Source organism: Capricornis sumatraensis, chromosome 1 (assembly GCF_032405125.1).
Source record: "Capricornis sumatraensis isolate serow.1 chromosome 1, serow.2, whole genome shotgun sequence".
NCBI lineage: Eukaryota > Metazoa > Chordata > Mammalia > Artiodactyla > Bovidae > Capricornis > Capricornis sumatraensis.
This window is the reverse complement of record NC_091069.1, coordinates 238,568,309-238,587,010: the sequence shown is the minus strand read 5'-3', so window position 1 is coordinate 238,587,010 and position 18,702 is coordinate 238,568,309. Positions and strand designations below refer to the sequence as shown.

The 18,702-nt window shown below is 36.7% G+C and overlaps 1 protein-coding gene across 2 annotated transcripts in view; it reads right to left on the bottom strand.

The window, feature by feature from the left end:
• The window catches only part of STAG1 (STAG1 cohesin complex component), a 322,933-nt gene extending 304,894 nt beyond the window's left edge, over window positions 1-18,039 (bottom strand). For both annotated transcript variants that reach the window (XM_068987932.1, XM_068987933.1), the window contains exons 1-2: window positions 17,940-18,039; window positions 11,273-11,375 (exon numbers count right to left, since the gene is read on the bottom strand). In XM_068987932.1, the coding sequence (XP_068844033.1) occupies window positions 11,273-11,375; window positions 17,940-17,968 (132 nt within the window). In that variant the 5' untranslated portion in view covers window positions 17,969-18,039. The remainder of the gene's footprint in view (window positions 1-11,272; window positions 11,376-17,939) is intronic.
• Between the last annotated feature and the right edge of the window lie 663 nt (window positions 18,040-18,702).

Below are 18,702 nucleotides of genomic sequence, written 5' to 3'. Positions count from 1 at the left end.
CGCTGGACTGCAAGAAGCACAAACTGGAATCAAGACTGCCGAGAGACATATCAATCACCTCAGATATGCAGATGACACCATCCTTATAGCAGAAAGTGAAGAGGAACTAAAAAGCCTCTTGATGAGAGTGAAAGAGGAGAGTGAAAAAGTTGGCTTAAAGCTCAACATTCAGAAAACGAAGATGGTGGCATCTGGTCCCATCACTTCATGGGAAATAGATGGGGTAACAGTGTCAGACTTTATTTTTTTTGGCTCCCAAATCAATGCAGATGGTGATCGCAGCCATGAAATTAAAAGATGCTAACTCCTTGGAAGGAAAGTTATAACCAACCTAGAAAGCATATTGAAAAGCAGAGACATTACTTTGCCAACAAAGGTCCATCTAGGCAAGGCTATGGTGTTTCCTGTGGTCATGTATGGATGTGAGAGGTTGACTGTGAGGAAGGCTAGGCACCGAAGAATTGATGCTTTGAAACTGTGGTGTTGGAGAAGACTCTTGAGAGTCCCTTGGACTGCAAGGAGATCCAACTGGTCCATTCTAAAGGATATGAGTCCTGGGTGTTCTTTGGAAGGAACGATGCTAAAGCTGAAACTCCAGTACTTTGGCCACCTCATGCGAAGAGTTGACTTATTGGAAAAGACTCTGATCCTGGGATGGTTGGGGCAGGAGAAGAAGGGGACAACAGAGGATGAAATGGCTGGATGGCATCACTGACTCGATGGACGTGAGTCTGAGTGAACTCTGGGAGTTGGTGATGGTCAGGGAGGCCTGGCGTGCTGCGATTCATGGGATCACAAAGAGTCAGACATGACTGAGCGACTGAACTGATCTGAACTTAAAATTATTAATGAGGTACGAATATATAATAATCCCCATCCTTTCACAAATAATGAATATCAACATATGTGGGGTAGCTTAATGTAAAATCTTCAGAAACTAACAACTGAAACAGCAAGACAAATAACTACAGTGAAATACAGTATATTTTTAAAAAAGACTTTTCACGGAAACCTGCTTTAAGATAAGTATTGCAAAGGTTCTATGAAAGGAAAAATAACTTTCACTGACTGATAATCAGGGAAAAGGTCACACAAGAGATAAGCATAAAATTGAGACTTGGTCAATTAGGTAAGACTAATAAAGTTAGTTAGATTTCTATGAACAGAATTTAGGAAACAAAGATTTCAAAAAGAAAATAAACACCATGAGCTAAGGTTCAGTTCAGTTCAGTCGCTCAGTCATGTCCGATTCTTTGTGACCCCATGAACCACAGCACGCCAGGCCTCCCTGTCCATCACCAACTCCCGGAGTCTACTGAAACCCATGTCCATCAAATCGTTGATGCCATCCAACTATCTCATCCTCTGTCGTCCGCTTCTCCTCCTGCCCTCAATCTTTCCCAGCATCAGGGTCTTTTCAAATGATTCAGCTGTTTGCATCAGGTGGTCAATATATTGGAGTTTCAGCTTCAACATCAGTCCTTCCAATAAACACCCAGGAATAAGTGAAAAACCACAAGCCATATACAGAAGGACAAAAGAGATGTATCTGACTGAATAAAAGGTTATGAGTTTACAAACACAATAAAATAAGTTGGAGGAAAATGCCCGTAAATAAAAAGGTGCTTCTTAATATTCGAACAAGTTAAAAAAAAAGGGGGTCAACTTGGCAGTGATTTAAAAAATAGGATGGAAAAGGGAAAAGTTTAAAAACAGGAAGGTAACATTACAAAGTCCTTTAAAGTGAGGCCTAAAGAAAGGAACACTGGAAATGTAACAGAAGGGACAGATTGTATAAGACATTATGAAACAAAAATTCATGAGACATGGAATCTCATTAGATATAGGATGGAGGGGAAGGGATTTAGTATGAGGAAATTAAATGGTGACTGCTGTTTTAATTCTAGATTCCTGGAAAAATTATGGTATCTTTTAGCATAATTAAGGAAGCCAGAACTAAATGTTAGTCTAAATGTTTGTCTAAATGTTCAATGAAAAAATTTTCAAAATAAAACAAGAAAGCTGATTTGACAAAGAGGAGATAGATACAAATCCAACTAATAATTACATTTCCAAAACTGATCATAAAAGTATGTAGGCTTAACCTACAAAAACTACTTTTAAAAGATGTTTCAATTGTTTAGAAAATTAAAAATAGAAAAAGTGGTATAGAAAAGGACCAATAGGCAATTCAGAAAAGAAATACAAATGACCACTATTGCATAATATATTGACGAAATGTTACATTACTTAAAAATCACAAAAGATTTAACAATCAGTATACTCAAAAGTAAGATAGGTAATGCCATATATTTTGTTGTGTGAAAAGTAACCCAGTAACATACATCAAAAACTTTCAAAATATATAGCATATTTTTTGAGTAATGAATTGTAATTTTAAGAATCTAGATTAAAAAGTCAGAGAAGGCAATGGCACCCCACTCCAGTACTCTTGCCTGGAAAATCCTATGGGCGGAGGAGCCTGGTAGGCTGCAGTCCATGGGGTCGCTGAGTCGGACACGACTGAGCGACTTCACTTTCACTTTTCACTTTCATGCATTGGAAAAGGAAATGGCAACCCACTCCAGTGTTCTTGCCTGGAGAATCCCAGGGACGGGGGAGCCTGGTGGGCTGCCATCTATGGGGTTGCACAGAGTCGGACACGACTGAAGCGACTTAGCAGCAGCAGCAGCAGCAGATTAAAAAGTATCTATGGCTCTAGAACAAATTTATTCTTGAGATATAAGCTTATGTCTTCATAGTTTAAACTAGTAAGCAAATTTTAACATATATATTCAAGGATAAGGAATAAATTAAAATAGATAATCACATGCAGAATACTACACAGCGATTAAATTTATAAAATATATATCGTAAAATTCATAACATAAATAATAGTACCAAGGAATTTAGAATATCTGATTTTCAAAAATAGATTCACCTGTTAACCTTTACTTCTGATACTCATGGTTAATATTTGGTTGTACATGCTATACTAAATTTTCTATGTGTATGAATATATGGGCAGAAAAGTAAAAATTTTATCTCTTTTTCTACTTTTCCTACTTAGCCTATGTATATATGAAAGTTAAATAATGTTCAGAATATAAGTACTGGTCTCACTTTAATAGAATGGAGAACAAAAAACATAATAAAACACTAAACCAGAGAGTAAAGACAAGTGAGGTTACAGTTACGCTGATTTACATGACAACTAAAAGCAACAGGAATTCCTGGATTAGATCATGAACCAAGGGGGGAAAAAAAACTTTTTTCTTCTATTTAGGGCATTCTTAGAGCATCAGACAAAATCTGAATGAAATTTATGTACATAAGGTCAGTATTATACAAATATTGCTTTCCTGATGTTTAAAACATGTACTGTGGTTGTGAAGAATACATCTGCTTTTAAGAAAATGTATACTAAATAAAGTACTAGGAGTAAAGTGGCATTATGTCAACAAATTATTCTCAAAGAGTTAAAAAATAATAATTGGTATATAATAGATATGGATATATAAATGTATACTCACATTTATGCATTTCTGTGTATATATATAGAGAGAGAGAAAATATGATAAAGCAAATGTTGTAACATGTTAACATTTGGATAATAAGCATGAAGAATCTGCACAGGAATTCCTTGTAGAATTCTTGGAATTCATCTGTGACTGTAATCATCTCAAAATTTTAGAAATTTTAAACACTAACATAAAAAAAAGTGATGATTTAACAAAATTAAACACCATTCATTAATTCAATAAACAATCACTGAAGTCAAACACTAGTATACAGCGGTAAACAAACCAGATAAAAATCTCTCACTTCAAGCAGCTTACCTTCTAATAGGGGGAGACAGACAATGAATAAATACCTAAAGGACATACTATGTTAGATAATAGTAAGTACTACAGAGAACGCAGAGAAGGCACACACACACACACACAGAAGATGAGGATAAAAAGTCCCTTGCAGTAGGAGGGAAGATATGCAATTCCAGATACCATTCATAAGAGAGGCCCCACTGAAAAGATGACACAGGACTCTGAGGCAAAGAGCACACATGATAGGTTTCACCAAAAGCACATGATGATGGCTTAACTCAGCACTACAGTAAAAAATGATTGATGCAATTTGCAAATCAATTAGACAACATATGTTGATAGTTTAGCTATAGGCTGGGAAAGAAAGACTGAATGACTACATGGTTTACAGCTGAGCAACTAGAAGCACAAAGCTGCCATTATGGGGAAATGGCTTAGCAGGAGATGGAAGTGTGAAAGTTTGTTTTTTTTAAATATATTGGCACCATTAAATACTAAATTATGATTTTCAATGGAATCATCATTTAGCTGTGGTCTGGAATTCAGAGTAAAGTTCAAGCTGGAGACATAAATCTGGGTGACATGAGCTTAGAGATGGTGCAGAGAGAGAAAATGATGTCCATTAATTCCTAATACAATCACAGGGGTACAATAACGTGATACTATATAACATCTGTTTGGAGATCAATAATTATTTGAATTGTTGTTGTTCAGTTACCCAGTCTTGTCCGATACTTTGCAATTCCATGGACTGCAGCACACCAGGCCTCCCTGTACCTCACCATCTCCCAAAGTTTACCCAAGTTTATGTCCATTGCATCGGGGACACCATCCAGCCATTTCTTCTTCTAATGACGACTTCTCCTTCTGCCCTCAATCTTTCCCAGAATCAGGACTTTTCCAATGAGTCAACTGTTCACATCAAGTGAGCAAACACTGAAGCTTCAGCTTCAGTCCTTTCAAGGAATATTCAGGCTTGATTTCCCTTAAGATTGACTGGTTTAATCTCCTTGCAATCCAACAGACTGAAGTGTCTTCTCCAGGACCACAGTTTGAAGGCATCAATTCTCTGGTGTTGTGCCTTCTTTATGTCCCGCTCTCACAACCCTATGTGACCAGTGGGAAGACAATAGCCTTGAATATACAGACCTTTGTCAGCAGAATACTGTTTCTGCTTTTCAACACACTGTCTTAGTTCAATACAGTCGCTCAGTCATCTCCGACTTTTTGCGACCCCATGAATCGCAGCACGCCAGGCCTCCCTGTCCATCACCAACTGCTGGAGTTCACCCAAATTCATGTCCATCAAGTCAGTGATGCCATGCAGCCACTTCATCCTCTGCTGTCCCCTTCTCCTCCTGCCCCCAATCCCTCCCAGCATCAGAGTTTTTTCCAATGAGTCAACTCTTCGCATGAGGTGGCCAAAGTATTGGACTTTCAGCTTCAGCATCAGTCCTTCCAATGAACACCCAGGACTGATCTCCTTTAGGATGGACTGGTTGGATCTCCTTGCAGTCCAAGGGACTCTCAAGAGTCTTCTCCAACACCACAGTTCAAAAGCATCAATTCTTCAGTGTTCAGCTTTCTTCAGTCCAGCTCTCGCATTGATACATGACTACTGGAAAAACCACAGCCTTGACTAAACGGACCTTTGTTGGCAAAGTATTGTCTCTGCTTTTCAATATGCTATCTAGGTTGGTCATAACGTTCCTTCCAAGGAGTAAGCGTCTTTTAATTTCATGACTGCAGTCACCATCTGCAGTGATTTTGGAGCCCAAAAAAGTAAAGTCAGCCACTGTTTCCCCATCTATTTCCCATGAAGTGATGGGACCAGATGCCATGATCTTCCGTTTTCTGAATGTTGAGTTTTTAGCCAACTTTTTCACTCTCCTCTTTCACTTTCATCAAGAGGCTTTTTAGTTCCTCTTCACTTTCTGCCATAAGGGTGGTGTGACCTGCATATCTGAGGTTATTGATATTTCTCCCGGCAATCTTGATTCCAGCTTGTGCTTCTTCCAGCCCAGCGTTTCTCATGATGTACTCTGCATAGAAGTTAAATAAGCAGGGTGACAGTATACAGCCTTGACGTACTCCTTTTCCTATTTGGAACCAGTCTGTTGTTCCATGTCCACTTCTGTTGCTTCCTGACCTGCATATAGGTTTCTCAAGAGGCAGGTCAGGTGGTCTGGTATTCCCATCTCTTAAAGAGTTTTTCACAGTTTATTATGATCCACACAGTCAAAGGCTTTGGCAAAGTCAATAAAGCAGAAATAGATGTTTTTCTGGAACTCTCTTACTTTTTCCATGATCCAGCGGATGTTGGCAATTTGATCTCTCGTTCTAAATTTGATCTCTTTTCTAAAACCAGCTTGAACATCTGGAAGTTCACGGTTCACATATTGCTGAAGCCTGGCTTGGAGAATTTTGAGCATTACTTTACTAGCATGTGAGATGAATGCAGTTGTGCGGTACTTTGAGCACTCTTTGGCATTGCCCTTCTTTAGGACTGGAATGAAAACTGACCTTTTCCAGTCCTGTGGCCACTGCTGAGTTTTCCAAATTGGCTGGCATGTTGAGTGCTACACTTTCACAGCATCATCTTTCAGGATTTGAAGTAGCTCAACTGGAATGTCATCACCTCCACTAGCTTTGTTTACAGTGATGCTTCCTAAGGCCCACTTGACTTCCCATTCCAGGATGTCTGGCTCTAGGTGAATGATCACACATCGTGATTATCTGGGTCATGAAGATCTTTTTTATGCAGTTCTTCTGTGTATTCTTGCCACCTCTTCTTAATATCTTCTGCTTCTGTTAGGTCCATACCATTTCTCTTTTATCGAGCCCATCTGTGCATGAAATGTTCCCTGGGTATCTTTAATTTTCTTGAAGAGATCTCTAGTCTTTCCCATTCTGTTGTTTTCCTCTATTTCTTTGCGTTGATCGCTGAAGAAGGCTTTCTTATTTCTCCCTGCTAATCTTTGGAACTGTGCATTCAGATGCATACATCTTTCCTTTCCTCCTTTGCTTTTCGCTTCTTTTCTTTTCACATCTATTTGTAAGGCCTCCCCAGACAGCCATTTTGCTTTTTTCCATTTCTTTTCCATGGCGATGGTCTTGATCCCTGTCTCCTGTACAGTGTCACGAACCTCTGTCCATAGTTCATCAGGCACTCTATCTATCAGATCTACTCCCTTAAATCTATTTCTCGCTTCCACTGTATAATCATAAGGGATTTGATTTAGGTCATACCTGAATGGTCTAGTGGTTTTCCCTAGTTTCTTCAATGTAAGTCTGAATTTGGCAATAAGGAGTTCATGATCTGAGACACAGGCAGCTCCCGGTCTTGTTTTTGCTGACTGTATAGAGCTTCTCCATCTTTGGCTGCAAAGAATATAATCAATCTGATTTCGGTGTTGATCATCTGGTGATGTCCATGTGTAGAGTCTTCTCTTGTGTTGTTGGAAGGTGGTGTTTACTATGACCAGTGCATTGGTTTGTCATAACTTTCTTTCTTTCATCAGCAGAGTAATGTCTCTGCTTTTCAACCCACTGTCTAGGTTTGTCATAACTTTCCTGCCAAGAAGCAAACATCTTCTGATTTTATGGCTACAGTCACCATCTGCAGTGATTTTAGAATCCAAGAAGAGGAACTCTGTCACTACTTCCACCTTTTCCCCTTGTATTTGCCATGAAGTAATGGCGCCGGATGCCATTAGTTTTTTAATACTTAGTTCTAAGCCAGTTCTTCTACTCTCCTCCTTCACCCTCATCAAGAAGCTCTTTGATACCTCTTGGTTTTCTGCCATTAGAGTGGTATCATCTGCATATCTGAGGTTGTTGATGTTTCTATTGTCTATTTTGATTCCAGATTGTAAATTGTTCATTCCAGCATTTCTCATAATGTACTCAACGTATAAACAAACACGGTGACAGCAGACAGCCCTGTTGTATTCCTTTCTCGATCCTGAACCAATCAGCTGTTCCATACAGGGTGTGAACTGTTGCTTCTTGACTCACATACAGGTTTCTCAGGAGACAGATAAGATGGTCTGGTGTTTCCACCTCTTTAAGAGCTTTGCACAGTTTCTTATGATCCACACAGTCAAAGGCTTTGGGAAGATCCCCTGGAGAAGGAAATGGCAACCCACTCCAGTATCCTTGCCTGTAAAATCTCATGGACAGAGGAACCTGGTGGATTGCAGTCCATGGGGTCGCAAAGAGTCGGGCACAACTGAGCGACTAACACACACAAGAGCTTTCCACACTTTGTTATGATCCACACAGTCAAAGGCTTTAGCACAGTCAACAAAACAGATGTTTTTCCTGATATTCCCTTGCTTTCTCTGTTATCCAGCAGATGTTGGCAATTTGATCTCTAATTCCTCTGCCTTTTCTAAACCCAGCATGCACATCTGGAAATTCTTGGTTCACATAATGCTGAAGCTTAGCATGTAAGATTTTAAGCATGACCTTACTAGCAAGGGAGATGACTACAACTGTCCTATGATTTGAACATTCTCTAGTACTACCCTTCTTGGGAAGTGGGATGAGGAGTGACCTTTTCTAGTCCTGTGGCCACTGCTGGGTCTTCCAGATCCTTTGACATACTGAGTGCAACTCTTGGATAGCATCATCCTTTCAGAGCCACAATAATAACGAGTACGAATAGGACATCTGCAAAGTAACAGTTCAGTAAGAAAAGTCTCTGAAATAATAACCTACTGAAAAGAAACACCAAAAATGAGATGTCTCCTAAGAATTTAGAAATAAGGAAAATAATGCTGCCCAAAGTCCTTATAAAATTTGTTTTCATTTCACTGAGGAAATTAGTAAAATCAGAGATCCATGAAGTCCTTTTAACAAGAATGAACGCTAACAAAGGGTTTATGAACCAAAACTTAGAATTGTTCAAAATGGAGCCAGTTGATGGAAAGTGCCCAAGCCATCTTCATAACAGGTACTGTGGCATAACTCAAATATGATCATCCTGACAATTATACCTCTCAATTTTAATTAACATCTTGGTGTTTTGGCATTCTTGAGGGAAAGAGTTTAGGAGGTAAGTTATGAATTTAAATCCTAGCTTTGTTTCCTATGCAACAATGTGACCTCAGCCACTTTCTTTTTTTGTTTTCTACCTTGTAAACTGCATACAAGACCTATTTAACAGTACTGGCGTGAAGATTAAATGACATAAAAAACATCAGTACAGTACAAAGCCCAGAGGAGAAACTCAGGCAGCTCTTTTGTTTCCAAGGTTAAGAAATGGGTCTGAGTCAGGTAAAAATATAAAAAGCTATGTGACTAATGAGTGTGAATATACGTACTAGAGTCTACATGGCTCTAGAATGCTACTATCCTATGATGGTTGACAGTTTTTCCATACTAGAAACACACGGGATGAACATGTACTATATACATATTAGATTATGTAGTAGCAGTTTCATTAAGTCAGTGTTAGTCTTTCAGTCATGTTATACTCTTTGCAAACTCGTAGACTGTAGCCTACCAGGCTCCTCTGCCTATGGAATGCTCCAGGCAAGAATAATGGAGTGGGTAGTCATTCCCTTGTCCAGAGGATCTTCCCTATCCACAGACACAACCCTGGTCTCCTGCACTGCACACAAATTCTTTACAGTGTGAGCCACCAGGGAAGCGAATTTCACTAAAAATAAAATCTTATTTCTAACCACAAAAGAGCTAAGCATTTGGACACACAGACTCCTTTTCATCAGGAAAGCAAAACATTACATGAATATAGCTGTAGACAAGTTAAAACTAAATAGGTTATAAAAAATAATACAACAGAGTGCTGAAGGGGTGATAAATTCTGTTTAGGAAAATAAATAAATAAATAAATAAAGGTGTTCTTGAAGAAGACAGCACTTAACCTGAATCATTAAGTAAAGAATTTTAATTGGAGGGAAACAAATTCAACAAAGCAATCATGTTTGCAGTTTATTCTACTATTTTCAAGCAACTTTTGTCTTATTTCAAAATGTGTACTTATAAACAATGAATCCTAGAGAAAGCAATGTGACTTGCTAATAGTCTTAGAAAAACCATACAGTAGTAAGACAAACTAAAGGAATCTATCGCTTCTAGGTACAAGACTCTCACTTTGCCCAACATGTTTATTAAAGGAATACCATAGCATCAAATACTTCTACAAAATTACGGACTATAAAGAGTGCCTATAATATATGTCTTTTCCTCCACTATTTTTTACTTTATATAAAGGCGAAGGATAAAATCAAGTGTAAAGAAAACTGTAGAAGTCATCCTTCTATCCCTTTCTTTGTTGTTGTTAGACTGTCCTGGAAAGTAAAAGCTATGGAGTTTCACTGAATCTAATAAGAAACTGTGGCAAACAGATAAATACTGATAGAACAAAATTAACATAAAAAACATTTTTAAGTCACTACAAATGACATGCATACATAATAACTGGTTAAATAACATAGCTACGGATTGCAATAGGTAGATCATGAGTCAACCTAACAAACTAATTTTTAAAAGATAATATTTATGAGATGATTATAAACTTTAAATGTCTTATTTGGAGATTTTGCTAAAATACTGTCATCCTGCATTATGAGAATGATATTGGTTGTTGTTTAGTTGCTAAGTCATGGAGTGATGTTTTAAAAAAGAGAGAAGGGAAGCTCTTATCTTTTAGATACATTTTGAAATATTCAAAGATGGAATCCTATCTACAATCATCTTAAAAAATAACACAGGAAAGAAAGACTGGCGATGACTTGATAACTGCTGTAACTTAGATTTATATGGAGAGTTTATTATACTACTATGATTTCCATAGTAAAAGGCTAAATTTTTCAATAAGAACTTTTATAAAACAAAATTTGAAAACTGCAATAACAAAGTCAACTCACCTTTATTCTTATAAATATAAAGGTGAGTATAAAATAATACAAGCCTTAACGCACTGATACCATTGATACTACGTCTCTAACAGTACTACTTTCAATTAAATGACTGTGTACTCATATGACATAAAGATATGATACAGTAAGAATACTTAAGAGCTTTTCTAAACTTCTCAATCATGTGTAAATGAGAATATATTCTGAGACTGAACTCAAATACTACAAAAATACATAAAGAGCTCACAAGAAATCAGAGCTGCATCTAAAAATAAAAAGCAAGGAAATCATAACTACACCTCATTCCATGTCGATCATCTTCCCAATCCCTTCACATGGACTACCATTTATTTATAAGAGAGGCATGGAAAGCAAAAAAGATACTATAATTAATTTTCTAACCACTGCTAAGGCTATTTATGAAGCAAAGTTTCCAAGACATTCTAATGTGTCAGTGAGATTTTATAAAGTATTAACAGCATTATAATTAACAAACAGCTCATATCAAGAACCTTTCCTTGGTAACCATTATAGAAACAAAGATGACAAGTATATACATACTGGAGGCCGGCCAGGTCGACCTCTTTTTCTTTTTCCTTTGACCTCTGTTTCTTCAAGTTCACTGCCAGCATCAGAATGGGCAGTAGTCTCATTAGTTGAATCTCTAGAAAATATGATACATTATTTTAGTGAACAAATTAATAAATACATACCTATTAATAATACAATGCAGCTCTACTCCTCTAGCTTTCTTACCTTTTGCTGTATGTACACATATAGCTGATTAGAAGTGGTTTATACTTTCAGGTTCAGAAAAGATCTTTAGCAAATTCAAAATATTACCCTCCCTGGTTAATATTACATAACAATGAATAAAATGATTTTCCAAACTGAGAAATACTGACAAGGAAATAAAACTGTGGAAATGGCAGCTACTATAGAAAATATAAATGCAAAGTACAACTGCAAAAGGCTAATTTTTCAATATAAAAAAAATAAAGGTTTGGGAGGAACTTTATTCATTTCATAATATAATGAAAGTGTGTTAGTAAATGATTAAGAATGGCACTTCAAAAAATTTATGCACATGAATTATTAGAAACGGTACCAATATAAAGGAAGTAGAGCACACAAATTACAAGCAATAATAAAAATGCACAATATTCTTTATCATAAATTCTATCTAGTTCAGTTGAGTCGCTCAGTCGGATCCAACTACTTGCAACACCATGACCCCAGCACGCCAGGCCTCCCTGACCATCACCACCTCCCAGAATCTACCCAAACCTATGTCCATTGAGTCGGTGATGCCATCCAACTACCTCATCCTCTGTCGTCCCCTTCTCCTTCTGCCCTCATCTTTCCCAGCATCAGGGTCTTTTCAAATGAGTCAGCTCTTCGCATCAGGTGGCCAAAGTACTGGAGTTTCAGCTTCAATATCAGTCTTTCCAATAAACACGAGGACTGATTTCCCTTAGAATGGACTGGTTGGATCTCCATGCAGTCCAAGGGACTCGCAGGAATCTTCTCCAACACCACAGTTCAGAAGCATCAATTCTTCGGTGCTCAGCTTTCTTTATAGTCCAACTCTCACATCCATACATGACTACTAGAAAAACTATAGCCTTGACTAGACTGACCTTTGTTGGCAAAGTAATGTCTCTGCTTTTGAATATACTATCTAGGTTGGTCATAACTTTCCTTCCAAGGAGTAAGCGTCTTTTAATTTCATGGCTGTAGTCACAATCTGCAGTGATTTTGGAGCTCAAAAATCAGAGGTTTCTCCATCTATTTCCCATGAAGTGATGGGACCAGATGCCATGATCTTCGTTTTCTGAATGTTGAGCTTTAAGCAAACTTTTTCACTCTCCTCTTTCACTTTCATCAAGAGGCTTTTTAGTTCCTCTTCACTTTCTGCCATAAGGGTGGTATCATCTGCATATCTGAGGTTATCGATAACCTGGCAATCTTGATTCCAGCTTGTGCTTCTTCCAGCCCAGCATTTCTCATGATGTACTCTGCATAGAAGTTAAATAAGCAGGGTGACAGTATACAGCCTTGACATACTCCTTTTCCTATTTGGAACCAGTCTGTTGTTCCATGTCCACTTCTAACTGTTGCTTCCTGACCTGCATATAGGTTTCTCAAGAGGCAGGTCAGGTGATCTTGTATTCCCATCTCTTTCAGAATTTTCCACAGTTTATTGTGATCCACACAGTCAAAGGCTTTGGCATAGTCAATAAAGCAAAAATAGATGTTTTTCTGGAACTCTCTTGCTTTTTCCATGATCCAGCAGATGTTCGCAATTTGATCCCTGGTTCCTTTGCCTTTTCTAAAACCAGCTTGAACATCTTTAAGTTCATAGTTCACATACTGCTGAAGCCTGTCTTGGAGAATTCTAAGCATCTATCTAGTTTACAGATTCATATAAAATGATGTTGATAATTTTGTGAAACTCTTGTATCTCCAGCTAACCTATGGTTTCAACTGATGAGCGAATAGGCTTTTGACGTGAAAGACAGTTGCTACCTTTGTACACTTTAATGAACAGAATGCAAAAGAAATGACAAAGCCATCTGTTGTAACTTCACTCATTAGTCAATGTTGTGAGCATCTTTTCTACTGATCTGCATATGTAATAGTTTTCAAACACTAGAAGGCTACGTCATCAAATTTTTGTGGTGTCATAATATAATGACTAAAGACCTGTTAGATCTTTAAGTTTAATCTGCATTATTAACAATTTCTCCATCATTTTATTGTGTCCACAAACAATGAAACAATTCACTGAGTCCTGATTTATAGTGTTTGCTGACTTTCATAAAGTGAATACTCTTAACACAACCAAATTCAAACTAGCAAAGTGACATCACCAAATACAGAGTTGAGAAGTAATTAACAATAGTAGTACACTACTACAAAGTATTTGCACCATACATGGAAGAGGTGTAAATAAAAACCTAATAGTAAGATGTAAGCATAGAAAACAGTAAGATGTAAAATAATTAGGAGGTGATGAGTTTTGAAAATTTACTGTTATTTTTAATAGGATTTATTTAATTTTAAGCTTGCGTAATTTAACTTTCCATAATAGCTATGTTATATATGGGCTTCTCAGGGCCACCAGTGGTAAAGAATCTGCCTGCAATGCAGGAAACATAAGAGATGCAGGTTTTATTCCTGGGTAGGGAAGAAACCCTGGAGGAGGGCATGGCAACCCACTCCAGTCTTCAGGCCTGGAGAATCCCATGGACTGAGAAGTCTGGAAGGCTACAGAGATCCATAGGGTCGCAAAGAGTTGGATACAACTGAAGCAACTTAGCACATACACATGCATGCATGTTATATTTAACAAGGTCACAAAATTTCTGGAAATTTAATTTTCAGCTCTCTAGGCCAATACAGACTGGCCCTAGCATGGCATTAAAAACGCATGGATAATATTAACAAAAATATCTTCACTGAATTCTATATTACTAGCTGCATCTATATAAAACGGCAAGTACGAGGAAGGGTACAAAGCAAATGGTAAACTCAATTCACAACTTAATATTTCTGAAACTGCTCCATTGATGGCTCTTAGCTCCACTCTCTTTGTTTTGATCCCTTAAAGCTCATCTCATTAGTATCTGCTCTTTTCCCTTTAAACTAACCTTTCTTGGAGAGCTCATCCAATTCATGTGGAACTTTTATGCAACTTTTATGCAAATGACTTCAGTATATTATCACTACAACTATCTGTAATTCAAGATTTTCAACTGCATGTGTAACACTTCTTTGCATACCACTGCAAATTCACCAAATAACACACATAAAATTAAGTTCAATTATGACTTATTTCTAGCTGTCTACTCAAAGCAGTATCACTAAATAACTAACTTATTAATACCCAAATTTGCACTGTTTTATAAATTATTGTTGTCACCATTATCCTGTCGTACTCATAATCACATCAGTCCTTCTCTTGGGCCATCAGTTAAAAATCTTCCTGAATCGTCCTCTATATACTAATTCTGTCTCCCATTCTTTTTATGATTACTACCATAACCACTTTTTGAATTAATTGCAACCTATCTCTCTGCTTCTAACATTTCCCTGTCCAAGCAACTCTACACACTACTATCACTAATATTCTTCTATCACGTTCCTTCTTTGTTTGCAAACCTTCAAAGGCAATTTGGTATTTAAAACTATAAATAATACTGATCTAGTCCAAGGGTCAGCAAACATTTTCTTTAACAGCTATACAGTAAATATTTTAGGCTGAATGGTATGAAGTTCTCTGTATCTGATACTCAACTTGTGGACCATAGCATGAATATGGCCATTCATAATACGTAAGTAAATGGATATTGCTGTGGTCCAATAATATTTATAAAAACAGGTTTCTGAAACAGTATCAGTAGTCTTTCAATCACTGATTTAATTAAGAATAAAAAATCATACTGCTTTTTCTCCTCACTATAATCCAAATAGACCATTTAGTATATACTGTCTGCCAGTTTATAGACATTACCAATGTACAAAACCTTATTAAGACAACATATTGATGTCTCAGTTTTACAGATGAAGAAATGAAAGATCTTAAAACCTTAGATCGCAAGGTAAAAGTGAATTCTCTATCTCCATGGCAGGATAGCAGAATGCAAATATTATGTTTAGTATTTCTCTTATGTGGACAGAATACACTAGTACTTTTGATGCTTATAGAAATCTCCAGGCAACTACAAAAGCAAATTTGTTACAAGGATACAAAATGTGTCCCATTAGTGAAATTAATTTATCCTTCAGCAATAGTTCACTGACAACAGAAAAGAGTACAATTGCTTTTTAATTCTTCACACTTCAGACAGCTTAAAAGATGAAAGCTATTGCCAACAAACAACTAACATACTTCAATCCGTTTATGTATTTTTTATTTATTAGAATACATGATATGTAAATGTTTTTTAATTTCAAACAAGATATAAGAATACAAGGAAGAGTTTCACTTCACTATACCCTAACTCTGAATTTTAATCTGCAGAACAAGATTATTAAGTTTTATCAATACTGTCATAAATACTTATGTTCTGGCATATATACACATAAATACAAAGCAATGTTTACATTTTAATTTTTTAAACTTAAATTAGTAGGAATTTTCCTACAAAATACAAAGGATTCCTAAATGCTACTCTATAATATGTTCCCAATCTGTGAGTACTTAGACTGTCTCCAGTTTTTAACTACTATAAACAGAGGTGAAACAACTATCCTTCCACCTTAACTCTTATTATACATCAACAAATACCTCTCTAGAACAGGCACAGAAAGATGGTTCAAGGGCTATGCAAATTCAAACGTCAACCAAACTGCTCTACCAAAAAGCCTGCAAATGACTACTGGACATAAATAAAGAGAATAGAAAAATCATATTCAACCTTATAAAGTCATTTAATTCTCTGAAAACTCTCTAAATTCTGTCTTACTCTCTCCATTTTCACTGTAATCATTTTAGTTCAAGTTGTTATTATCTCTGGCCTGGACACTGCAACACCTTTCTCCTAGTAAGACTCCTCGTTTCTTCTGTTGCCTTTTCCAATCAAATCACTATACTATGTACTTAGAATGATTTTCAAAGCATATATCTTATTCTATCTCTCTCATGATTAAAACTCTATGATGACTTTCTTCTACTGCCAGGGGAAAACAACATCAAAATTTTTAATTTAAGACTTAGTAGGTCCTATACAATACAGCCCTATTCTACTTGCAAGCCATATCTCACCCACTCTCCATCTTTAATCCTGGTGGGGGGGGGTGGGGAATCACAGCTTTATTTCAGTCCCTCAAACACACTGTGATTCAGCCTATCATGATTCCTCCTAACTCCCTACACTTCTTCCTTAGAAAAGTAGACTAACTCAAGGCATGTATTAAAATTCTAATAAAATCCTCTAGCTTACTTTCAAACCACCAATGGCAGTTTAAATCCATATGTCGGTGATTATTTGATTAATATCTATCTATATAAGCATCATGGCAGCAAGGACAAGGTAAGTTTTTTCCACTTGATCTTTCTCCTCAAAGCCTAGCATAGCTCTACTACAACATTTATTGGAATAAATAATATGTTGTAATTGGCAATATTTAATAATGTTTAATGAATAGTAAAGCTTGCCGGGTGGCTCAGACAGTAAAGAATCTCCCGACAATGTAAGAGACCAAGGTTTGATCCCTGGGTCAGGAAGATCCCCTGGAGAAGGGAATGGCTCGCCACTCCAGTATTCTTGCCTGTAGAATCCCCTAGAAAGAGGAGCCTGGAGAGTTACAGAGTCAGACAGAACTCAGCGATTAACACTTTCATATTTAGACAAATGAGTAGGGTAGGTATTGATGGCTTTTAGCATGTAAAGTAATTTGGATAGCATTCTGTCTTAAAACTCTACAGGAAAAAAGGAAGGACAGGAGACCAACTGGAAGGAGACTACAGTTTCTTAGAAAAGACACATATAAATGTTCTGGAACTATAAAAGTATATAAATAATTATGTAAACTGTTGGTCACTTTCATTATATCTAAACTGCTGTTATCATACATGATCAGAGTATATAGATTCCTACATTGAAGCTGAATGAAACCTATAAAGGGCAAAGAATTTGCCATTACATGATCACATTTCCCAGAGAATAAAAAACAAGATCAAATTCTAGATGTGTCCTGTAACTCCAAAAAAATCTAATTAGATGCCATTAGAAATGCCAGGAAGGACTCATCAATTACAATCTCAATCTCAGGGAAAAGAAGTTCTGGCATGGGGTGAGAGGGTGATATGGGATAGAAGTCTACAAATTCTTGTCTATATAGTCAAACAAAATATTTCTGTTTGCAGGTTAATTTTTTCTCTAGCACATAAACAATTCTGCAAAGGAGTCAGTGTGATTTTGTTTCATTAACACTTTATTTACAGAAGAGGTTGGCAAGTCAAACCAGCCCATGGTCATAGTTTCTGCTGAATCCTAAAATAAGACAGTAACTTTTTTGTTCAGTAACTTGGACATTACATACTGACATTATAATGCAAAGGCTATAGATGGATATAATAATTATACCCTCTTAATAGTTCTTTTACTTCAAACATATTGCCCAACTATCAAAGAACACATTTCATGTCTCATTAATAAAAGTATTTTGATACAGAAAAGTGTGACATGCATTTAAAAAAATGAAAAGCTGTAATACTTACTGTAACACTGGTAACTCTGAAGTAATCATTGCTGCAAAGATCTTTCCACAATGCAGCAAAATAATCAAGTGCTGTACAACTCAAAACTTTCAAAATAACCTCAAAGGTAATCCTGTTAATTAAAACAGAAAGAAAGAAATTATTTTTCCAGTTTACTTATGTATAGTTGACAAACTATAAGATAGTTACAGCAAGATGATTTGAAATATGGACACACAGTGAAGGGCTTCCCTCATTGAGTTAATTAATACATCCATCATCTCACATATCTTCCTTTTTTTTGGCCCAAACATTTAATATATTCTACTCTCTTAGCAAATTTCAATTATACAAGAAAGTATTATCAACTACTGTCACCTTATTATACATTAGATCTTCAGACTATATTCATTTAGAACAAAGTTTGTACCCTTTCACCAATCGCTCCTTATTTCCACCACTTTGCCTTGGCAACTACTTTTTCCACTACTTTTTCCATGAATCTTCCCGCTCTATAGATATCACATATAAGTGATTTCAGGTGATATTTGCCTTTCTCTGTGGTGCTAATTTCATTAGTATAATGCCCTCCAGGCTGATCCAAGTTGTCTAATGATCAGTTGTTTTTTTGTTTTTTTTAAAGACCAAGGAATATTCCACCGTGCATACACAGAGACAACCAGGTTTTCACTATTCATTAAGACCATGGACACATAAAGCTGTTTCCATATTTCAATTATGGTAAATAATGCTGCTGTAGTTCAGTTCAGTTCAGTTGCTCAGT